The 25,729-nt window shown below is 41.1% G+C and overlaps 1 protein-coding gene and 1 pseudogene across 1 annotated transcript; one reads left to right on the top strand and one right to left on the bottom strand.

Annotated features, from left to right (window-relative positions):
- LOC108440713 (major histocompatibility complex class I-related gene protein-like) lies at positions 1 to 25,525 on the bottom strand. Its single transcript, XM_017719736.2, has 7 exons — positions 25,417 to 25,525; positions 15,704 to 15,964; positions 6,975 to 7,247; positions 3,928 to 4,212; positions 3,743 to 3,838; positions 1,681 to 1,740; positions 1 to 1,481 (listed from the first exon to the last, which is right to left on the bottom strand). Coding segments are annotated over exons 1-7 (1,026 nt in total). The 5' UTR covers positions 25,466 to 25,525; the 3' UTR covers positions 1 to 1,479.
- The window catches only part of LOC108440721, a 38,757-nt pseudogene that overhangs the window by 11,757 nt on the left and 1,271 nt on the right, over positions 1 to 25,729 (top strand).

Below are 25,729 nucleotides of genomic sequence, written 5' to 3'. Positions count from 1 at the left end.
ATTAATATTAACATTTAAATATTTTCTCTTTAAAAAGTAAAAAAATAAAACTAGTATTTTGTACAGTACGACTGGGCAGTGTAATAATAAGCAATGCTGTAGTCAGAGATTTGGGAAAATTCCTCTTGGGCCAACAGTGTTTTGGGCCAGTCACTGTGTAAATGTCACTTTTAGGTGTGCATCAGCAGCAACTTTAGTGCTGAGCCCTCCTCAAGTGGTACATTCCACCTTAAATGATGTAGTAGTTCAGATGTCTGTCTGGGCACAAGCATGTATTTCCAAATGAACAGTGTTTTGGGGTTTTTCTGTTGTAAATCAGTCATGCAGCATACCCTCTGTTTGTGTGTTAAGATGCTCTCTCAAGCACCAAAATGTAAAGGTTTAATCTGAAAGTGAAGTAGAAACTTGTCCAGTGTCCACTGTGTATGCAAAGGATACTCTAGCCTTCCCCTCTGTTTTTATACACTGCTAAAGTAGAGATTAAAATCAGCATGTCTTCATTAGGACACAGTTGAAGATTAACAAGTATGTTTGTGGGGAAATCAGTGGGTGTGAATATCGTTTCTGTCCTACACAAGGCAAAAATAGCTCATTATAGAGTTTTGTTTCAACAGAAAATACAGTGTTTGAGAAGAAGCACGATGATTTTGGTGAGTTGAATTCAGGATATTGATATGCACTCATGTTGTTTATATTCAGATACACTGTTTGCGGCACACTAGAGATGACAGCTTGGTGAAGGTATGAGCTAAACTAAAACTGGAACTATTATCAGAATAGAGTTGTAGTGAAAAATTGCCAGATTTTAAAATTGTAACAGGATCTTCTTTCGCACATGAGCTAAGTCAAGAGGACAATGCATGAAATTTTCAGGGGGCCCAACATTGCTACCAGCACCCCTGAGTACATATTAGTGCTGCCAAAATGAGCATTTAAGTATAATTTTTTTCACAATAGAAGGTCAGCAGATACAGAAGCAGGCTTCAAATTTAGAGCAAAGCATATAAAATAAAAATATGTTCATTATATTTAGGCTAGAATTGACATTAATGTCAATATACAATAACATTGGTTTGCTACTATAAGTAGCATGAATTAGTGTTTTATTTATTAAATTTATAAAATTTTATTAAACATTGCTACAATCAGGCTACGATCAGTAACTGTACATACTGTCTTTTTCCCCCAAATGGGCCACGTGACACTTCCCCAGGGGGTATCATAAAGCTTTTTTTATCCAGAAATCAGGATAAAACAAAAGCAGTAAAGCAGAAAAATAAATAAAGCCAAAAAGAGAAAGTTTCCAAATTAAAAGTTAAAGAAGAAAGATGTCCATCCATTTTCTAAGCCACTTCTCCGTCAGGGTCACGGGGGGTGCTGGAGCCTATCCCAGCAGTCTTCGGGCGGAAGAAGAAAGATGTAAGCAGTGTTTGACTGATCTCTTCACCCAATCATGTATGACATGCTTCGCCAACTCTGTCCTAAAAATGCAAAGACAAAATGACCGTTACTGTACAAAATTATTATTAGTATTGGTATTAATATTAAATGATCAGTCTCAGTTCAATGTGAAGCCTCTTAGCAAAGATTGTATAAGTTGGTGGACAATGATTCGATTGAACAATACATATTACAAAATATTTTATGTAAATTATGTAAAATTCATAAATGTTCACTTACACAAACAGGACATCTCCATACACCTGCGGGCAGGCTCATAAACTGGTGATGTGGACAAAACTAGATAAAAAAATTACAAAATTACATCATCATACTGTATGTACAGAGTTTTGTGTATAGTTATGCAGTAAAATGCTCAGACCTGGATATCATGTTATCGGCCACTGGGCACACATGTTTAGTGGTCCCCCATCTGTCTACCCTTTTAGGTAGTCAGCGATTACATGAGGATGATGCAGCATCACACTAACTGTGGTGTTGGGCACATCTTCACTATCATGCACTATATGGACAAAAGTATTGTGATACACCTCTTAATCATTGAATACAGGTGTTTCATGCAGTCTCACTGCCACAAGTGTATAAGGTCAAGCACCTAGCCATGCAGTCTGCAGTCACCAGTGCTCTGTTGATCAATAACTGCAGAATTTAAACCTCCTCTGGCTTTAACATCAGCACAAAAACTGTACGAAGAAGTTCATGGCATGAATTTACATGGCCAAGCTGCATGAAAGCCTTACATCACCAAACGCAATGCCAAGCATTGGATGGAGTTGTGTAAAGCCCGGCTCCTGGTCTCTGGAGCAGTGGAAATGTATTCTGTGGAGTGACAAATAACTTCTCCATCTGTAGGCCAGGAGAACTTTACCTGCCTGACTGCACTGTGCCAGTTGTAAAGTTTGGTGGAGAAGGGATGATGATATGGGGTTGTTTTTCAGGGGTTGGTCTAGAACCCTTAGTTCCAGTGAAGGGAAATCTTAATGCCTCAGCAGACCAAGACATTTTGGACAATTCTATGCTTCCAGCTTTGTGTGAACAGTTTGGGGAAGAAATTTTCCTGTTCCAGCATGACTGAGCCCCAGTGCACAAAGCAAGGTCCATAAAGGCATATCTGGGTGAGTATGGTGTGGATGAACTTGACTGGCCCTCACAGATCCCTGACCTCAACCCCATCCAACACCTATGGGATGAACTAGGACAGAGATTATAAGCCAGGCCTTCTTGTCCAGCATTAGGGTCTGACAACACAAATGCCTGTCTGGGCAAAAATTCCCACAGACACTCCAAATCTTGTTAAAAGCTTCCGAGAAGAGTGGAAGCTATTACAGCAGCAAAGAGGGAGCAACTATATTAATACTTATGGATTTAGAATGGAATTCATAAAAGAGCCTGTAGGTGTCCCAATACTTTTCACGTTTAGTTTCAAAACATTGTGCACAGTTTTGCTATGGTTTCCAGGTTAAACGGCATGTTTTGTCAAAATGCTATGAAATGGTGTGCAACAGGCTTTGAGGTCTGTTTTCTCTTGTATGATGGGCATCAAGGGTGTTACCTAATCTGCAGCGACGTGCATGCAAACCCTGCTGCTTTAAAACGCAGCACACACAGTGAATTCCAATAAATACAGTATTTTAGTAAAATATTGAACAAATGAAGAATTTTGCAGTTAGGTTTTCTTAATAGAAAGGATGCCAAGAATGGCCTTCTCAGCTGCCATAGTTGCGGTGCTTACAACAGGATGTTTAACGCACCACTTTTTCCCTTTAAACAAATGTTTTGTGGGGTCTAAATACAGCCCCACACTTCCTTTTACAGACCCGCTTCATATTTAAAGTACATTTACAGGAACACTACCTCAGTGTAAAAGAAACATAACTATGAAAACTTGACTGAGGTAAAGGAGGATAGTGAAACGGTTGCTGAGCAGTGGTTGGAGAAGAAAATGAAGTGGATGTGTTGGTGATGGTGTGGAGAGTATCAGGATTATAAATGCCTTTTAGATGGTAAATAGTTTTTGTTCTGATTTTAAATTGTCTCTGTTTGATCTGTTTCCATTTTTTCATAATTGCTCATGGGGGGGGCCCCCTAGTGGTGCCTGGACATGCACCCATAAAACTCACTGGGTGATCCAGGCCTCCTGAAAAAGCTACAGAAGACCAGCTGCAAAAGTGCTACAGACGCATCTCTTAGCAGAGCCTCATTAACACATTCAGGTTATTAGCTAGTCAACAGTCACTGGACAGTTTTAACATATTAAAGTTGGAAGCATTCCTTCTCTTACCAGGCTGCTTCTTCTTCCACACAAAAATTACGATGACAACAAGAAGAACGGTTACTGCTGCTGCGATGACGATGCCAATCAAGCCTCCAGCTGAAACTAAATTGTTTAAAGACCATTATTATTATTATAATTTGGCTCATCAGTAACTATCAAAACTGAATATACATACATCTTATTTCTCTCACCTCTGTGATTATTCACCTGTAGCACCATCTCCTTCTCCAGGCTGATGTGCTGAACGATGCAGGTGTAGTTGTGTTTGTCCAGCTCCTCAGGTGAGACAGTCAAAATGCTCTTTTTCTGGAAGGTGTCATCCAGGTTGGGTAGCGTCTCTCTGAGATCCACGTCCTCATGCAGATCCTCTCCATTCTTCTGCCAGGAGATCACCACTGCTTTGGGGAAGAAACCTGTAGCATGACACACCACTTGAGAAGAAGAGTCCTTCTGGTACAGAAAAACCTTAGGACGGACTAGAGAGAGAGAGAGAGAGAGAGAAGGGTGGTAAATACTTGTTATATTTCACTGAAATGGCTCATGTACTGTGCTGAGGACATGTCATCAATACTGATCAGTCCTTTATATTATTTGGCCAAATTCAGAGGTGAGTTAGGTGCACAGACAAGAGAAAATACTGGAAATCTTAGTTCAAATTGAATAAAATTCAAAGTCAAGTTAAATAAATAAGTAAATGAATAAATAAATAATATATGAAAACAAAATGGTATTTGATGCCAATGTTATAAATATGAATGGTGTCTCTGTCATTGCCCAGAACGCCTGATATAGCATATAACTATGAGGATTTGGAGAAGCGGGCACAAAACCTCTCACAAGAATAGCATAACACTTTATGGCACCATGTCACACAACAGCAACAGTGGTGCATGCATGTAGTAGCGCTTAGAGTAAACGTTACCATGACAGCGAGCATCACGTGAGGTCCATTTGGCATGAGATGAGCAGCAGTGAGCAGTGCTTGTGCCGTGCAGAAAAACGTCCTTCACATATACTTATAAAGGAAGCGGCGGGAGAAAGACGTCATGTTCTGAGACACATAAGCTGGACATCCGTCCCACCGCCGTCTTTTAAAGATCAGAGCATAAACTTCGTCTCCTCTGCAGACCAGTTTCTGCTCCGCCGTGTTGAACGGTAAACCTTTCGCTATGACGCGACACGCATGCGCAGAATGGACTTGCACGTTGCGATTGGAGTGTAGTCAGATTCAGGTGTTTACACAGATATTATTCTTCTACTTACCAGATTATTTAGAGGAAATTACAAATGGCCTCAACCGGACCAGAGTATTCCGATCGAGATGTTTACGTGGATGTAATCCGATCAAGCTATTAGAAGGATTATTAATGGATTATTAGGCTGCATGTAAACATACCTAATGTTATTTATGAAAGAGTCCAATGTAGTCTTATCTGCATCATCCGTGTCTCACAGAGTTTTGTACTTCTTCCGGATGCCAAAAGTCAAAGTTGAGTGTAACCTATAGTGTCCATATGCCTGCGTGATGTGCGTGTACGCAAAGGGGAGTTAGATTCTGTATCCTTCAGCTTCACAGCAAATGCACACATACAGCCGTCTTCAAAGCGGGGCTCAAAGGGTGATTTCTATTTACGACAGTGGTGTAAAAGTGAAGTACACTCTGTAACTGTAGGTGGAGCATGAGTAAAAAACAGTTCTTGCATAATGCCGTTTAAACTCCATTCATCACTTCTTTGAAGTAACGGTACTTGGGTGTGGGCTACTGTATGCACCTTTTAACATAAGAATGCAGAAGATTGATCTAAAGAAGAATAAGTAATTCTCCTGAAAATAGAATTAAGGGCTCATTAATGTGTGATCGATTGATTAAAAATGTTTGAAAGCTTTATTAGAGTACTTGAAAGCATTCTGTTGTTATCTTTCATACTTCTTATTCTTCTTCCACACTTTTCAGCGATTAATACAGCCCGAACGGGTTGACGTACAGACTCTGTTCAAATGTTTCTAAGGTCTCGGCGCTGTGACTTGTGCTATGTATACGTAGTGCTATGTAAAATGAAAAACCTCCCATAGGAATGAATGGCGGAATGTTCAGAACTTCTAATTCTAACTGACAGCAGGCCACTCAATCTCACAGACACAGCTGATCACGCAGGGAATCTGCTTTAAAATCCTTAAACTTTCACCTAGAAACTCCATTTCAGTTGAATTGTAGAGAAACTTGTCCTTTCTGAAACCTCAAAATATCTCATCATTTCATCAATTACCTTTAGAGTTATGAGGATTTGTTAGACGCTAGGCACAGAAAACTGCCCCATTCACTCCCATATAAATTTCTCAAAATCAGAATCTGCTTATTTCAAGATTTTCTCTGTGTTTAACTCGTCATAACTCAGACATTTTCTTCTCAATACAGACAACACTACACCAAAATAATCCTCAAGGGGTCTCATCGTACACCATCTATCCGGTTGAGCGATAGAGTAAACATTTCCCGAGTTATGACTGTTTGTTCAGAGGGTGCAAATCGGACTCAAACAAGGCTTCTCCACTAAGAGCTGCATAATAAGAGTGACAGTTCATTTGAATGACTCCACCCCACAAACACACACATCTCTCCCTCTCACACACACACATACCTAAGGAGATGTTGTTCACCTACACACACCACACAGACACATACCTAAGGAGGTGTTGTTCACCTATACAGAAACACACACACACACTTGCAGCTCTTTTCAAACACCCTTGCAGTTCCTTCAGGAAATGCACATCTAGTTACATAAGACGTGGTCTATATAGAGCAGGGTAAATTTGAAAAGAGCTTATCAGTTTGCTAATGTTAGTTATTAATAGCCAGCTAAAAGACTGTTAAACCACTCACAACAGTGATGGGTTGTTGTTCTAGTCGTTTGCTAAATGTAGCTGATTTAGCCAGGCTTATAAAGAGCCTCAGAATGTCCCAGGAGCGTTCGAGTTGACATGCCATAATGGGCATTAACCATGAGATTAGGATGAGGCTTTCTTAGGATGACATCACTTACCTCAAAAATGAAGAAGAATTTAATTTGAAATCAAGGATTTTTTTTATCAACTTATTCAAGTAAGTAAACAAACAGAACTAAATTAGGACTAGCAGCTTTAAGAGAATAAAGGGGGTGTTAGTGGGGTATATGATTTAAATTGAGTTTATGGGAAAGTCAAGTTTGTCAGTAACAGATCAGACCCCACAAGTTACCTTTCCCCTCCAGAGTTGCTTTGCCAAAATCCACATACTTCTGTAACCACAAAATACAATCGGTCTCCAGAAAGGTCTTCTGGCCTGCAGCTTTATCTGTCTTATCCCACTCTTGTTTTATAATAGCAGCTTTATCGTTAGCTGCAATCCAAGAGACAGTGTTCAGATCCAGCCTGATAAAGTCTTCTCCATCATAAGCGTATTGGCTGTATCCTGTAATAGTTCCATCATCATGCGGTTCACAGCCAAACTTTCTCTGCCATGTATGAATCCCTGCATAAATACAAGCACATATGAGACAAATGTGAGCACCTCACATAGACGTGCTCTTCTCACTCTTCATTTAAACATCAGTAGAACGGAGTAAAAGTATTTACTTATATTTTACTGTGGTGATTTAAACCATTGTGGTGTCTGTCACACAGTGGAGCTGCTGCATGAACTGGCATGCAGAGAGCCATATGAAAAAACTTATGGGAGGCATGTGTCCCCTTAAAAGGGGACTGTTTACTGTTGTTGTTTAATGCCTGGTTCACACTACACTTTTTCAGGCGTCAGGTTTTTGTGCCGTTCACACTACATGACTGGTTGTGCTGTAATCGCGAGTCTTTCAGTTGATGACTGATCGGCGAATTAAACGACTTTCACCCTGGGGAATCGCCGACTCATCTGGCTGCTGTCCAAATACACGAGAACACACGAAAACTAAACTCTCGTGAGAACTAACAATACCACGTAGAATATAGGTCATTTCCCAAATGGACGTCAAAAAACAAGCAATCCGAGTTGTCACTGCGCTGATTTGTAGTGAGAAAAGAAAGAAGAAAAAAACAACTATCAACTGTTCCTCCACTTCTTGTGTCCAAGTAGAGCGAGAACCTCTTGTAGCCGTTATTCTGTGTGTGTCCTTGAATGTCGCGCAGAGAGATCTTCAGTTCTCTCTCTACGCGTTCCCATTGGCTGTAGCTAGAAGCTGCTGTTGACTCCCAGTCGCCGACTGGGCTGGATATTAAACATGCTAGATATTTGCCAGGCGTCTGCGATTAGTCGGCGACCACTCGCTCGCCGAGCGTCTTTCAGCCGTTCACACTACACGACTGAGCGAGCGCCGAGTGATCGCCGATTTGCCTCCGACCACAGATTTCTGTCGGCGATCTACAAAAAACAGTCGGCGACTAAAAAACCAGGCTAAAATCGTGTAGTGTGAACTAGGCCTAAGTTGTGGGTATGTGTTGGTTATGTTTTATTGTGTCTGGGGTGTTATTGTGACAGACAGGCTAAACCGAGTGTCTGCGAACCACCTCGAGGCGTCACCCAGGTTCAACTGTATTGATACTGTGTTTTTGCCCTGAATTAAAACTAAATTTAATCATAGAAAAACTCAATCAGCCCGTTTAAACAACCTAATCAATATATATCCGTATTCTGATGATAGCACTAACACCCTAGATCTAAAGTTTGGACCACTCAATATAAGATCACTAAACTCTAAAGCAGTCATCATAATTGAAATTATAAGTGATCATAAATTTGACATTTTCTGTCTCACCGAAACATGGGTTAGACCAGATGAATATTCAGCTTTAAATGAAGCCACGCCTTTAGGCTATAGTTATGCACATAGGCCAAGATTATCAGGCAAGGGAGTCTGTGTAATCTACCAAAATACTCTCGATATTAGTCAGAAACAATGCGACACTTTCACTTCCTTTGATGTCCTTTCTATTCACGTTACAAACCCAATCACAAAAAAGAAGGCGTTCTCATTATTTAACATATAAAACCTGGCTGTGTGCAACGATAAAGTAATAATTGTAGGAGATTTTAATATTCACTTTGAGAAGGCAGATGACCCACTAAAAAAGGCATTTACTTCAATTCTTGTTGGTTTTACCTAAAATGTAACAGGGCCTACACACTACTGTAGTCATACATTAGATTTAGTTTTGACAGTAGGTTGTAACATAGACAAGCTTAATATCCTACCGCAAACCACAGCGATCTCTGACCATTACCTAATTTCATATGAGCTACGACTTAGCCATAATATATGTACGTCACCTCGTTATTCTACAAAGCACTCAATAAAACCTTTTACCGCCCTACAATTTATAGAAAATCTGCAAGAGCTATCAACGCCAGTCTTCTCTCCATCAGACCCAATGGAACTAGATTTACTAACTGATTATTTAGAAAATACCTTCCGATCTACTTTAGAAAATGTGACGCCACTTGCTCTCACTGAAGCCCGCTCAGCATATCTGGCCTCGCTGATCGAGAATAATAAATATAATCCTAGAGTTGTTTAGTGTGATTTCCCAAATCACAAAAAATCAGGTAGGTACTGAACCAGAAATCCCAGCAACTCTCACCAGTGAAGTTTTTATGGACTTCTTTAATAATAAAATTGAAAATATTAGACAACAAATTCAACTCACAGTATTAAATCCAACTTGGCTGTCATCTGACTTCGCTGATATAAAACAAAACAAAGCTGTAGAAAAGAGCCTGGAAACTTCTTACCCACTCCCACAGCTAGAGAAGATTATCTCTTCTGCAAATTGCACAACCTGCATACTCGATGCAATTCCCTCAAAATTATTCAAAGAAGTACTGCCAGTCATTATAAACCCTCTTTTAACTATAGTAAACTCGTCCCTTAGACTGGGCCATATTCCCAAAGCTTTTAAACTAGCAGTTATCAAACCCATGATCAAGAAACCAAATCTTGATGTTAGCATATTGTCTAATTACAGGCCTATTTCTAATTTACCGTTTATATCTAAGATCTTAGAAAAAGCTGTGGCCCAACAACTTAGTTCATATCTACATAAGAACCATATATAGGAAAAATTCCAATCTGGATTCAGGCCACATCACAGGACTGAGACAGCTCTAGTTAATATAACTAATGATCTTCTTCTTGCCTTTGATCAAGGCTACGTATCCCTGTTAGTGCTACTTGACATTAGCGCAGCTTTTGATACAATAGACCACAATATTCTCCTAGAAAGGTTAGAAAACAAGGTTGGGGTCACAGGGACGGCCCTATCATGGTTCAAATCTTACCTAACAGAACGTTATCAGTTCATCAGTGTATTCATCTACCAATTATTCAAAAGTGAGATTTGGAGTTCCACAGGGCTCTATTTTAGGACCATTATTATTTACACTATATATGTTACTGTTAGTCACAGTTATAAGTATCCATGGTATTAACTTTCATTGTTATGCAGTCAATACACAACTGTACATATCAGCCAAGCCTGATGACAAATACAGATTAAAGAAAATGGAGGACTGTGTAAAAGACGTGAAAGGCTGGATGTCACGTAACTTCCTCCTATTAAACAGTAACAAAACAGAGGTTCTCCTTCTGGGTCCAAAATTGGCAAGAAATAAACTACCAGATTTAATTTTAAATCACGCTGACTTTCCAGTTGCACCTGGCTTAGCAGCAAAAAATCTCAGCATAATAATTGATTTAGATTTATCATTCGATCAACACATAGGCAGCATCACTAGAACAGCTTTTCTGCATCTTCGCAACTTTGCCAAGATAAGAAATGCCCTGTCCCTGCGTGATGCAGAAACACTAGTACAACCCCAATTCCAATGAAGTTGGGACATTGTGTACAACATAAATAAAAACAGAATACAATGACTTGCAAATCCTTTTCAATCTATATTCAATTGAATACACTACAAAGACAAGATATTTAATGTTCAAATGGATAATCTTTATAGTTTTTTGCAAATATTCACTCATTTTTAATTTGATGCCTGCAACACGCTCCAAAGAAGTTGGGACAGGGACAAAGTACATGCCTTTATTACTTCCAGGCTAGACTATTGTAACGCACTACTGTCAGGATGTATGAGCAGGAATTTAAGCAAACTTCAATTAGCCAGGGTCCTCACTAATACTAGAAGATCTGATCATATCAGTCCAGTGCTATCATCACTTCATTGACTGCCTGTTAAATTCCGTATTGATTATAAAATTCTTTTATTGGCATATAAAGCCCTACATGGGCTCGCTTTCTGAGCACCTGCAAGACCTTATTTCCCATTATGAGCCATCACGACTACTCAGATCCCAGAGTGCTGGCTTATTAATAGATCCTAGAATTCATAAGGCTGCAGCTGGAGGAAGAGCTTTTTCTTATAAAGCCCCCAAATGGAATGATCTTCCAGAAAATGTTTGAGACACAGTTTCAATCTTCAAATCTAGGCTGAAAACTCACTTGTTCAGTTTAGCTTTTGGTAGGTAATGTTCCTCCTTATATAAAGGCAGCAGATCCAGGGGTCCATGGACACAGGGAATCATAGTAAACTGAGACGCTGGTGCTGTCGTCCCGCTGCTCGCACGCGGTCACTCAGGTTTGTGGACGGTGGAGCGGAGGGATGCCAAACGGTTTCAGAGTGCTGCCGTGTCTGTGTGTCCTTCTGGTACTCTCCTTTTAGTTAAGCTGTCATAGTCAGATCTGGGGGAGTCGTTAGCCACACAGTGTAAGTGTTTACATCCCCTGTTTTATGTACAAACAGATAGAATAAAACTAATTCCCTCAAACTGCCTTTTTTCCGAGTATACAACCGCCCACATGTCCGCCCGGACACTGATGGACGACTGACTGTCGAGCTCTCCTGCTGCCCACTTCAGACCAGCTGCCCACACCCCAGCTACCACCACCTGCCTTGGACTAGCTGCCCACCCTACACTGATGTTTTCATAGACTCCTAGCTATCACTACTACTAATACTACTGCTATTAATATTAGTAGTATAATCACTTGTAGGTAGTCTGACCAGAGGAGGACGGGTCCCCTCTGGTGAGCCTGGTTCCTCCCAAGGTTTCTTCCTCAGTTGTGAGGGAGTTTTTCCTTGCCACTGTTGCCCCTGGCTTGCTCACCTGGGGGTTTTACATTCTTGTTAAAACTCTGTCTTTTCTGGAATTCTGTGAAGCTGCTTTGTGACAACATCCATTCTAAAAAGCGTTATACAAATAAATTTGATTTGATTCGTGGCTTGTGTTTGGCTTGTGGCTCATGATGACTTTCCCCCATTGTTAGCTCTAGTGACATTTTCTGTTCCAATAAAGATCCCTAACCCTAACCCTGAGCATAAAATTATACATGCCTATAAATGTGTGTGTGTGTACATATATATATATATATAAGTGATACTTTTTTGATCCCACAACCGGGGAAATTCCACCTCCGCATTTAACCCGTCCATGAAGTCAAACACCACATACACACTAGTGAACACACACACTAGGGGGCAGTGAGCACACTTGCCCAGAGCGGTGGGCAGCCCTATCCACGGCACCCGGGGAGCAGTTGGGGGTTAGGTGTCTTGCTCAAGGACACCTCAGTCATGGACTGTCGGCCCTGGGGATCGAACCGGCAACCTTCTGGTCACAGGGCCAGATCCCTAACCTCCAGCCCACGACTGAGAGTTACAAGGTTCCAGGTGTGAATGGGGAGCAGGGCAGTTAAATTTGGTGTTTTTGGTACAATTTACTCATACTGGCCACTGGATATTCAACATGCCACCTTATGGCAAAGAACCCTCTGAAGATGTGAGAAACAGAATTGTTGGTCTCCACAAAGAGATGGTCTAGGCTATGAGAAGACTGCTAACACCCTGAAACTGAGCTAAAGCATGGTGGTCAAGGTCATACAGCGGTTTTCCAGGACAGGTTCCACTCAGAACAGGCCTCACCAGTGTTGACCAAAGAATTCCACCTGTTCAGCATCATATCCAGAGGTTGGCTTCAAAAAATAGATGCATGAGTGCTGCCAGCATTGCTGCAGAGGTTGAAGAACTGGGAGGTCAGCCTGTCAGTGCTCAGACCATATGCCGCACATAGCATCAGCTCTGTATGCATGGCCGTCATCCCAAAAGGAAGCCCCTTTGAAAGCTGATGCTCAAGAAAGCATGCAAACAGTTTGCTGAAGACAAGCAGTCCAAAAACATGGATTACTGAAACCACATCCAGTAGTTTGATGAGACCAAGATAAACTTATTTGGCTGAGATGGTGTCCAGCATGTGTGGCGGCGCTCTGGTGAGGAGTAACAAGACAACTGTCTCTTACATGGTGGTGGTAGCTTTATGGTCTGGGGCTGCATGAGTGCTGCCAGCACTGGGGAGCTGTGGTTCATTGAGGGAAACATGAATTCCAACATGTACTGTGACATTCTGAAGCAGAGCATGATCCCCTCCCTTCGGAAACTGCACCGCATGGCAGTTTTCCAACTTGATAACGACCCCAAACACACCTCCAAGATGACAACTGCCTTGCTGAGGAAGCTGAAATTAAAGGTTGTGGACTGGCCAAGTTTCCAGACCTATACCCAATTGAGCACCTGTGGGACATACTATGATAATATGATGTTGGCCCACCCTTTGCAGCTATAACTATATAGTTATATAGTTTTATATATATATATATAAAACTATGTAACTATATAAATATGTGGTGGTTGGTGTAGTGTAGTGGTTAATACCTCTGCCTTCTACGCTGTAGACTGGGGTTCAATCCCCCACCTGGGTAAACACCCTACACTATACCATTAAGAGTCCTTGGGCAAGACTCCTAACACCACTTTGGCCTACTTGTGTAAAGAATGATCAATTTGTATGTTGCTCTGGATAAGAGCATCTGTAATGGGGAGCGAGGAGGTGGACGCATACGCTGAGATAAGCGAGATTTATTAGGGGCAAATCCAGGGTGGATTTCAAGACAGTCCAGGGTCAAAGAGCCAACACGGAGAAAATGGGGTTCAGACATAACAGACCAGAATACAATCAACAACACAGCGATTCAAACAAAGCAAACAAGCAGAACGATACATCGAACAAAGACCGGCAAACACAGGGCTTAAATAACAAAGGGTAACGAGGGTCAGGTGAAAACAATCAGGGGAGAAGTTACAAAACAAGGGGTTGGACTTAGACCAAAACAAAATGCACATGGACAGGATTGGGAGGGGCCAATCATGACAGCATCAGCCAAATGCCATAAATGTAAATGTAAATAACAGCTTTAACTCATCTGGGAAGGCTTTCCACAAGGGTTAGGAGTGTGTTTATGGGAATTTTTGACTGTTCTTCCAGAAGCGCATTTGTGAGGTCAGACACTGATGTTGGACGAGAAGGCCTGGCTCACAGTTTCTGCTCTAATTCATCCCAAAGGTGTTCTATCAGGTTGAGGTCAGGACTCTGTGCAGGCCAGGCAAGTTCTTCCACACCAAACTCGCTCATCCATGTCTTTATGGATCTTGCTTTGTGCACTGGTGATCAGTCATGATGGAACAGGAAGGGGCCATCCCCAAACTGTTCCCACAAAGTTACGAGCATGAAATTGTCCAAAATCTCTTGGTGCTGAAGCATTAAGAGTTCCTTTCACTGGAACTAATGGGCCGAGCCCAACTCCTGAAAAACAACCCCACACCATAATCCCCCCTCCACCAAACTTTACACTTGGCACAGCAGTTAGATAAGTACCATCTCCTGGCAACCGCCAAACCCAGACTCGTCCATCGGATTGCCAGAGAACTCCAGAGACTCCAGATCTCCACTGCTCTAGAAGCGGCTTCAAAAATGTGTGTATGTGTGTATGCGCATGTGTGTGTATGTGTGTGCATGTGTGTGTGTGTGTGTGTGTCATTTTTATTTAGCATTTTGGGTAATATCAGTCAAACTGTTGTTGGGTTGTTTTGATTAAGTAAAAATATTAAAATACAGACTTAGAAAATTAATCTTTTTTTTTATTTATTTACATTTTGGGGAGGGGGGCGGAATAAATGACCCTGGGAACGTATTATCCTGGGAATTTTCAAAAGGAATATAGGTCTCTGCGAACATATGACACTGGAAATACAGGACTCTAGGAACATATGACCACTGGAATATAGAGCCTTGGGAAAATATGACCCTGGAAAACAAGTGATATTGGGAATGTATGACCCTGGGAACATATGGTCCTGGGAAAATATGACAGTAGCTATATAAAACCCTGGGAATATTGGACATTGAGTATATAAAACCCAACCATCCTGTAGCTTCAGCTTCCTGTGTATAGGTAGGCCAGTAGTATTGGTCGTTATGTATTAAAAGCAATACAGTTATCTGTAATATTATGCGGTGTGTCAATTAATTAATCAATTAATGAGTTAGACATATCTTTGCAGGAGGAAATGATTTGATTTATAGTTCATTTTGCTTCCTTCCATTTTTTTTTCTTGTTTTAACATGAAATTGTAAGGCAAACCAACAAATTGTGTAGTCTTATCTTGTGGAGAAAAGTAGCTGTTTTGATAAGAAAAGTACAAAGGGTTGGCTTTTTCCATACCCCTGTGCATAACTGTGCATAAGGCTGGCTTTTGATGCACTTCAATTATTACTACTTTTTTTAGTGAGTGAGATAAAATGTGACTTTGAAGTCTTGGGGGGTAATTCTGTAGGTGGCGTAGTAGAGTTCAGAGTTTCAGCCCCTAGCCAGTGTTGGAGCTGCTCAGGTTCTGCTGGTCACATGTAAATATATTGTCATTATTACTTATCAATTATGATAATTTTGAAATGTTGGTATAAACATTTTGCTAAATGATTTTTAATCATCCCATCGTCTGAGCAATTTCCTGAGAGGAATCCTGCTAAGAGCCACAGTGACATGCAGTTAACAGTGTTGAGTGGTTAAAGCTCTGAGTTTGTTCAAGCTCACCTCCAGTCTGATTGAAGAGCTTCATTAGATCTGGCAACTGAAATCTGTATAAGTCCTCATAAGACTGTGCCTCCAGTAACTGCAAGGTCCAGTGTTCTACATCATCGTCGTCCTTTAGCCAATCTGCTGTTAGAACCACTTTCTTGATGTTGCTGTCATAAAATCCGCCTTGAAGTCCATCCACGTATCCAACAGCAGTGAACTCTGGGGTTTTGATTCCTGGTGTGACTCCAGTAAAGTAGTAGTCCAGAGAGTGAGTAGCTGCACGGAAGAAGGGAAAAGTGTGAGTTAGATATGAGCCTGAAAGGGAACAAGCTGTTAGAAAAGAGAAAACTCTACTTATTTATGGCGTAGCTGTGGCCAACAATAGCTGGGTAATAAATCTCTTTTAATAGCGGTGAACACTGTAACTGGTATAAACAAGTTAAAGTTTCACCCGAACAGGAGATGTTCACACTATTCGGCCCATAGAAGATAAACCAAATAGCTCTGTGAAGAGAGATGGAGTGATCTGCTTTTTGTAAATAAAAACAGAAGAGGACTATGCATCTTCAGTGCACCTTTGTGGGAGGGTTGGACCATTCATGAGAGCAGTGATGGTGAAAGAAGAGCGGGGCATCCACCATTTTCATGTTTCACTTTAAATGGTGCAGCTACACTCTGCCTGTGACCAGTCATTAATCATACATGTGAAAGCAAAACTTTACTGTTTCAGATTGTTAGGTAAAACCTGTCAGGTTGAGGACTTCCGGTATGGCGATGTAGAGGGAGGACGTGCGTGTGAGGAGCTCCAAACATTACTTTCTCTTTTAACTTTTATTATCGTGAATTTGACGCCTAAAAGCCTCATAAACTAAAACATAAAACCCTCGTTTGATATACACTGATAACGATGAGCAGTGTAAAGCAAAAGGCGCAGAACACCCAACCTCCAGCGACCAGGGCCTCCGCCAGCCTAGCCGGCAAATTAGCAACCATGGCGGCCGCGGCTTCCGTTAAGGAGAAAGAAAGAACAGGTCAAGGTGAGAGCGAGCAGCCGGTGCCCCTCTCAACTGATAAGCTTGTCGCCGAGCTCGCCAGGCATCGCGCTGGACTACTAGAAGACATCACAGTCTTAATTCAGAACTCTGTTAAACCAGTGCAAAACGCCGTAGAGGCACTGCGTGACACAGTTGACTCCTTTAACTGGCGCCTTACGGCAACAGAGGTCCTCGCGGGTGAAAACTTCGAGAAGCTCGTCCAAGCCGAGACCACTATCGCAATTTTGCAAAAACAAAATGCTACATTGTTGGACCGCCTGGACGACTTAGAAAACAGATCGCGCAGATCCAACCTTCGCATTATAAACATTCCAGAAGGCAGTGAAGACGGCCAAGACCCAACACAGTTCATCTCCGGCATGCTGATGGAGGTTATGGGAGATGAAGTGTTTGATAAGCCTCCGGAGCTGGAAAGGGCTCACCGCTCACCAAAACCGAAAGCAGACCGGCCTCCTAGGCCGTTTGTTGTGTGCTTTCACCGATACAAGGAGAAGGAAAAAGTGCTTAGATGGGCAAGAGAGCATGGAGTAACTTACAACGGAGGCACTCTGAGATTTTACCCTGATCTGAGCACGGCCCTGTCAAGGAAACGCGTAGCATACAAAGAGATTAAACACCTTCTTTTTGAAAAGAAGGTTCGCTTCCAACTGCTGTACCCAGCTCGCCTGCGAATACACCTTAACACGGAGATCTTTACGTTTGATACCCCAGAAGGAGCTCTGGCGTTCTTCAATGAACGGTTCTCCCCAGCTAAGTGAGGTCATCACTGACGGGACTGACTGGTTTGCTTGAACGGCAAACTGGACTACGTTACTCAAACATGGAACTAGCTGCGAGCTACTGGCTGCGAACTACTGGCTGTGAACTGCTAGCTGCGAACTACTGGCTGTGAACTGCTAGCTGCGAACTACTGGCTGTGAACTGCTAGCTGCGAACTACTGGCTGTGAACTGCTAGCTGCGAACTACTGGCTGCGAACTGCTAGCTGCGAACTACTGGCTGCGAACTGCTAGCTGCGAACTACTGGTTGTGAACTGCTAGCTGCGAACTACTGGCTGCGAACTACTGGCTGTGAACTGCTAGCTGCGAACTACTGGCTGTGAACTGCTAGCTGCGAACTACTGGCTGTGAACTGCTAGCTGCGAACTGGTAGCCTGCTACTTGTCAGAACTCGGACTGGCTTCTTTAAGCGATCAACATGATAATGTGTTGAATATGCAACGGTAGGCGCTTTCTTTTTCTATTACAACTATTATTGTTGTTGTTGTTATTTGGATTGATGCCATTATTCTGAGTGGGACTGTTTTCCAGTTGGTGATCACCACTATGTATAAGTTTGGGGGGTTTTAACTTGTCAAGTATCGATAGGTTTTACAGGTGTTTGGTCTCCTCTACAGTGTAATGTTCAGTTTATTGATAATATTGGAAGTTTCTATAGCATAGTGTGATTTAATATTATAGCCTGCAGTTAACCAAATCTTGGTAGGTTAGCATAGGCGTTAATTATGTGTGTTATATTGTTTGGTGTTTTTGTATATTTTTACTGGTCTTTTTTAAACTTTATCCGATATGTTAAGGTCAGGTCAACATCAGGTATTCAGTCACTCCATTATTTCCAAAACGTGTATATATGGTAGTATATATAGTAGGGTGAAAGCTAAATTAATACGGGAAGGGGCTGCTACTCGATTTGTCAGCTGGAATGTGAAAGGCTTAAACGGTCCTGTTAAACGAGCAAGAATTTTTACACATCTTAAAAAACGAAATTCAGAAGTTATATTTCTACAAGAAACACATCTGCGTAATATTCACCATAGCAGACTTTTAGGGCAGATTTTTCATTCTTCATTTAACACTAGAAGTCGGGGTGCTGCCATCTTGGTACATAAAAAGGTTTTATTCTCAGCTCAACAAATAATTTCTGACCCACAGGGGAGATTTATTATAGTAGCCGGATTGCTCCATCATGTTCCTGTCCTCTTATTGAACATATATGCTCCTAACTGGGATGATGTTAATTTTGCTAATAAAATAATATCTCTTCTACCAGATACTCCTTGGAAATTGAATACAGCGTTAATATCAAATGAAAGCTTTTGTGTGTCAATTTTGGCAGCTCTTGATAATTTTATACTGGAAAATAAATCTGATCTAATATCTCCTTCAATTTTGTGAGAAACTTTGAAAGTAGTTATCAGAGGGGAAATAATAGCTTTTTCTTCTATGCTCAACTCAGCCAAAACACTTGAGCAAAATCAACTGATTAGTAATATAAACAAGATAGATCATCAATACTCGACTTGCCCTTCTCCAGATCTATACAAAGAACGGGTTAAGCTCCAGTCACAGTATAATCTATTGTCTACAGACAAAGCAGAACAAGCCCTTTTTAAATTACGTGGATACATATATGAAAATGGAGAAAGAGCAGGTCGGCTCCTAGCACGACAGTTGAAGGCCAGGTCAGCGGCCCAGCTTATCCCTCAGATTTGTAGCTCGAGTGGTGATATTGTTAAAGACCCAACACAAATTAATAACATTTTCAAAGAATATTACATGAAACTTTACTCATCAGAAGCCCCGCAAGACCTTTCAGAAATGACCACCTTCTTGGAAGATCTAAAAATTCCTGAATTAGATGAAATAGTTCATCTAGTTCAACTAGAGGAGCCGATAAAAATTGAAGAGATCTTGGGTTCAATTGCTAAAATGCAAAGCAGCAAGGCCCCGGGGCCTGACGGCTATCCAATTGAGTTCTATAAAAAATTTGCTAGTAAGTTAGCCCCACTACTTCTTCAAATGTACAATTACGCATTACAATCTGGCTGTTTACCCAAGACTTTAACTGAAGCCTCCATCACACTCCTTTTAAAACCAGGTAAAGATCCAGTGGAATGTAGCTCCTATAGACCCATTTCATTACTGAATGTGGACGTCAAGATTTTGGCTAAACTTCTTTCTATTAGATTGGAAAAGGTTATACTTAGTTTAATTTCTCCTGATCAGACTGGATTTATGCAAGGACGTTCTTCATTTGCAAATATACGTAAACTGCTCAGTGTTGTATACAGCTCCCCACATTCTGAACTGTCAGAGGCTATCGTTTCGCTCGATGCTGAAAAAGCGTTCGATAGAGTGGAATGGGCATATATGTTTGCAGTATTAAAACGCTTTGGATTTGGACCAAAATTCATTTCCTGGATACAGTTGTTATATACCTCCCCTACAGTCTGTGTAACTACCAATGGATTAAACTCTGATTTCTTCTCTCTTTCTAGAGCTACTAGGCAAGGGTGTCCCTTGAGCCCGAGTTTGTTTGCATTAGTTATCGAACCCTTATCAATCTTTCTCAAGACAACAACCAACTTTCAAGGCATATGCAGAAGGGGAATAGAATACAAGGTATCTCTATATGCAGATGATTTAATATTATATATATCAGACCCATCATCTTGTATATCCCAAGTTATTAAAATGTTAGACCAGTTTGGTAGTTTTTCTGGTTATAAAGTAAATTATTCAAAGAGCGTATGTTTCCCTTTAAATTGCACTGACACGTTTAATCCAAACTCTGTTTTACCGCTTTGTACATCGTTAACAGGATTTAAATACCTGGGAGTATATATTCCTCGCTCATTTAAAGAACTCTACTCTAAAAACTTTACACCTCTTCTGGATAAACTCAGACAAGATCTTCAGAAGTGGGATGCTTTACGTCTATCTTTAGTAGGCCGAATAAACTGTATTAAAATGATGATTTTGCCAAGGTTTATGTATCTATTTCAAAGCCTTCCTGTTTTTTTAACAAAAGCTTTTTTTTCTTCCCTTGATAAACAGTTATTATCATTTGTCTGGGAGGGTAAAACCCTAGAATATATAGGAATCTTCTTCAGCGACCAAGAAGTATAGGAGGTCTTGCTTTCCCTAATTTTTTGTACTATTATTGGGCAGCCAATGCACAAAAGATAGTTCTATGGTATCTGTGCCCACAGTTAGACTGGTGTATCTTAGAAGCAAATTCCTGTATTAATTCGTCATTGTTAGCTCTAGTTACTACTAATTTACCTCTACCCATCTCAAATTATACATCATGTCCAGTTGTTAGATCTACTTTAAAAATATGGTTTCAATTCCGACATCATTTTGGCTTCAGCAAGTTCTCTAACTTGGGTCCTATATGTAATAATCACTTATTCATTCCTGCAAAAATGGATCAAACTTTCAGTGTCTGGCATAGTAAGGGTATAATTAGATTTACAGATCTGTACATTAGCGGAGTTTTCGCATCTTTCACTGACCTTGCATCGAATTTTCAGTTATCATCCTCATCTTTTTATCGTTACCTTCAAACCCGGAATTTCATACACAGTCAATGTTCAACCTTCCCAATTTTACCATCTAAAAACATTTGGGAGAAAATTCTTGAATCGTCAGTGTTTAGCAAGGGTCTGATCTCAAGAATTTACAATATGATTATCAATACTGATAATGCACGAATGGATCGAATACGAACTGTGTGGAATACAGAGTTAGATGTAGTATTATCAGATACCACCTGGGAGTCTGCTCTGAATATGATCAATAAATCATCATCTTGTGCCCGACTTAATCTTATCCAGTTTAAAGTACCTGGACTGTTACCACTATGACCCTAGTCCAAAATAAATCTCGCTTTTCTCAGCACATGCGTCTACCTCATCCTCGCTCCTCGTCACAATCATCCCGTTTGCATGACATATGTAACTGAGTGGCATTGGCATAGCAGTGAAAATTTATGCAGTGTTTTCTAACATATACATTGTGAATAATATAGGTCCTTAAACAGAGTCTTGTGGAACACCATACTTCACTTTTGCAAGGACAGATGATACACCCTTTACATTAACAAACTGATAGCGATCAGTGAGGTATGAACTGAACCAGGAAAGAGCTGTTCCTGTTACCCCTACAAGGTTTTCTAGTCTGTCTAGTAAGATAGCATGGTTTATTGTGTCAAATGCCACACTAAGATCAAGGAGTAGCAAAAACACATTCTGTTTTACAGAGAATGATAAAAGGTCATTTACAATTTTTACTGGTGCTGTTTCTGTACTGTGATGTGACCTAAAACCAGACTGAAATGTTTCATCCATATGATTCCTATAAAAATAGGAGCTTAATTGTTTTGCTGCCGCTGTTTCCAAGATCTTAGATATCAAGGGGAGATTCGAGGTCTCTATGAGGTCTATATACACTGCTCAAAAAAATAAAGGGAACACTTAAACAGCACAATATAACTCCAAGTAAATCAAACTTCTGTGAAATCAAACTGTCCACTTAGGAAGCAACACTGACAATCAATTTCACAGCTGTTGTTCAAATGGAACAGACAACAGGTGGAAATTACTGGCAATTAGCAAGACACACTCAATAAAGGAGTGGTTCTGCAGGTGGGGACCACAGACCACTTCTCAGCACCTTTCTGCTTTCTGGCTGATGTTTTGGTCACTTTTGAATGTTGGCGGTGCTTTCACACTCGTGGTAGCAGGAGACGGACTCTACAACCCACACAAGTGGCTCAGGTAGTGCAGCTCATCCAGGATGGCACATCAATGCGAGCTGTGGCAAGAAGGTTTGCTGTGTCTGTCAGCGTAGTGTCCAGAGCCTGGAGGCGCTACCAGGAGACAGGCCAGTACACCAGGAGACGTGAAGGAGGCCGTAGGAGGGCAACAACCCAGCAGCAGGACCGCTACCTCTGCCTTTGTGCAAGGAGGAACAGGAGGAGCACTGCCAGAGCCCTGCAAAATGACCTCCAGCAGGCCACAAATGTGCATGTGCCTGCACAAACGGTTAGAAACTGACTCCATGAGGATGGTATGAGGGCCCTACGTCCACAGATGGACCTCCATTTCTTTGGAGGGCCGCACAGCCCTCCATGTGCTCGCCAGAGGTAGCCTGACTGCCATTAGGTACCGAGATGAGATCTTCAGAGCCCTTGTGAGACCATATGCTGGTGCGGTTGGCCCTGGGTTCCTCCTAATGCAGGACAATGACCTCATGTGGCTGGAGTTTGTCAGAAGTTCCTGCAAGATGAAGGCATTGAAGCTATGGACTGGCTCGCCCGTTCCCCAGACCTGAATCCGATTGAGCACATATGGGACATCATGTCCCGCTCCATCCACCAACGCCACGTTGCACCACAGACTGTCCAGGAGTTGGCGGATGCTTTAGTCCAGGTCTGGGAGGAGATCCCTCAGGAGACCATCCGCCACCTCATCAGGAGCTGCCCAGGTGTTGTAGGGAGGTCATACAGGCACGTGGAGGCCACAGACAACACTGAGCCTCATTTTGACTTGTTTTAAGGATATCACATCAAAGTTGGATCAGCCTGTCGTGTGTTTTTCCACTTAAATTTTGTGTGTGACTCCAAATCAAGGCCTCCATTGGTTAATAAATTTGATTTCCATTGATGATTTTTGTGTGATTTTGTTGTCAGCACATTCAACTTTGTACAGAACAAAGTATTGAATGAGAATTTCATTCATTCAGATCTAGGATGTGTTATTTGAGTGTTCCCTTTATTTTTTTGAGCAGTGTACAATTTGATGGTTTGCAGGGATCAAGTTTAGCTTTCTTAATCAGTTGTCTAATTACTTCTAGGTTAAGAGTTTTTGGGAAATAGCCAAGGCTAAGAGAGGAGTTTATTATTGACAGAGTAGTTTTGATTATTTCTGGCAAAATGTCCTTGATTTAACCTGTAGGAATGGGTTCTAACATACAGGTAGAAGATTTTAACTAGTTAATTTTCTTGAAGTAAGGTAAATGATTCCAGCCTATTTGCAGTGATTATAATATTCTCAAGATTTCAACTGGCATTATAAGGCAGCAGGTTTGTAGAGTTTAAGGCCCGATCCCATTTCACCCCTTGATCATCAGCAAGATTTCTGCACAAGCAACCATAGAGAAACATAAATGTCAGTATTTCTCTGTTAAAAAGCCGCTGTGCTGTAAGAACCACTGTAATAGCGTTTTATGGTCATTTCCTTCATAACACGTATAAAAATCGATAGTAATACACTGATGTCTCGGTCGCTACCATGCGAAATTTCCTGTTCTACCTTAAATGGTGCAGCAACCTCGGGTACCAGAACGTAACTGCTGCACCATTTAAGGTGGAATGGGAAATCGAAGCTGGCAATTAGAAAGCTAAGTTCATCTTCATATCACCGAAGATTTCTTGTTGGCGATAATAAATAATTGCCCCCTTCTTTGAAGACGTATGATGCCCTAAATGTATTTAAGCAGTGAGGAGCTGAACTTTCCCCTATGCTGTAACTGCAGGCCGGCAGGGTCGCTTACAGAGCAGCGCTAGCAGTTGTTAATGAAGTGATGTAGTTTTTTGTTTGTGCTCTTTTTATTCTGTGACTCGTTTGATTGATTGATGTGTAAAATTGAAGTTGTGAATGAATTGAGAGTGCCGGTGCTATTCAGTCTCCTTCGGATAAACGGCAAATATATATATATATACACACACCTCACGCTTTTAAAAGTTAAAACTGTAACTGTTTTAAAAGTGGAGCATGGGGGATACACCAAACAAGTGCAGGCAACTGAAAGTTTGTGTCCATAAAGCAGCTTTACTGAAACTTTACTTGAGAGACACACCACCACTGGGGAACATTGCTTTTATTTCCAGGAGAGGAAATATGCTCTTTATATCTCAACCAAGCCTATTCACAAAATCTAATCTGGGACTATTATTCCGGAAACAAATGTAAGTGACGGTAACTAACACTCCCACAACCCAGTACCTGCCTAACCTGCTCAACAGTTCAAATAGCTTGTAAACAATAACATGCATACTAAACATGCAACCAAAAACCTTTTCTTATTATTTTTGGAGCTAAATACAGCCCAGCTAAGCATGAGCAAGCATCGTGAGAACCCCAGAGTGCTCTGAGCCCACAATATGACCAGAGGTGTTTGAACTTGCTTGTGAGCCCTAGGGAGGTAGTCATGGGCCCTAGGGGTCTAGTTACACACAGAGTCTAAAACTCAATCTTACATGTTTGCTTTGACACTTTTACAAAGCTCATTTCAGCCTTTGTAGTAAAAAAGCTTTGTAAGTAACTGATGAGAACATACATAGAAATCAATATACTTTACAGGATAGAATCTCACTTTTACACGCTACCAGTTACATTCTTTGACCAGAACTGGAGCTTCAAATTCAAGCACAGATGCACTGCTAATGAACTGAAGGCTTGAAGCAGTGGAAGATAGCAATGGCTGCTGTGCAATAATTGGAGGTCTGAGAAAATAAGGGAGCTTGGAAGAGAATGTACAAATCAAACAAATCATGTTTCACCTCATAAACTCAGCTTAATAAATATATTTTCTCCCTTTCTGATTGGGTAGCCCTGTTTGCAATCCAGGTAGAGGGAATAAAACAATCTCTTTTTCAAAAAAAAAAAAAAAAAAGGCCATTCAGAGATTCAGAATTACTCTGGGCCCTGGACTTCAGCCCAGGTAAGCCCATGCGTTAAATTGCTCTTGAATATGATACTTAAATACTGCTCTTGCACTCACTCACTCACTCACTCACTCACTCACTCACTCACTCACTCACTCACTCACACCCGCGCTCATAATCAATGCTATTTTAAACTGCTTATTATAAGATCACTGAACTGACCTGCTAAAGCCAGATGAGCTGTAAATGTGAGGAAAATGAAGAATTTCATGTTATGCGTCGTCTCTCACTGCAGACTGGAACCAGAACTAAGCAGCAGGAACTCCTTACATTTCAGCTCCTCATTAAAAAATAAGTGTAAAAATGTGGAGGGAAGTTTTATATAGAGCAGAGATCTGACCAATGAGAATTCAGGATTGATGTGCAGAGCAGCAGAGGAGGCGGATCTCTGAACTAAAAAAAAAAAAAAAACAGCTCATAGTGAAGCAGAGAGATTTCTATTTCTGGCTCCAGAGCTGTGATCCAACTAGTCTTA

Source organism: Pygocentrus nattereri, chromosome 20 (assembly GCF_015220715.1).
Source record: "Pygocentrus nattereri isolate fPygNat1 chromosome 20, fPygNat1.pri, whole genome shotgun sequence".
Taxonomy (NCBI): Eukaryota; Metazoa; Chordata; class Actinopteri; order Characiformes; family Serrasalmidae; genus Pygocentrus; species Pygocentrus nattereri.
This window is presented reverse-complemented; position numbering and strand designations above follow the sequence as displayed.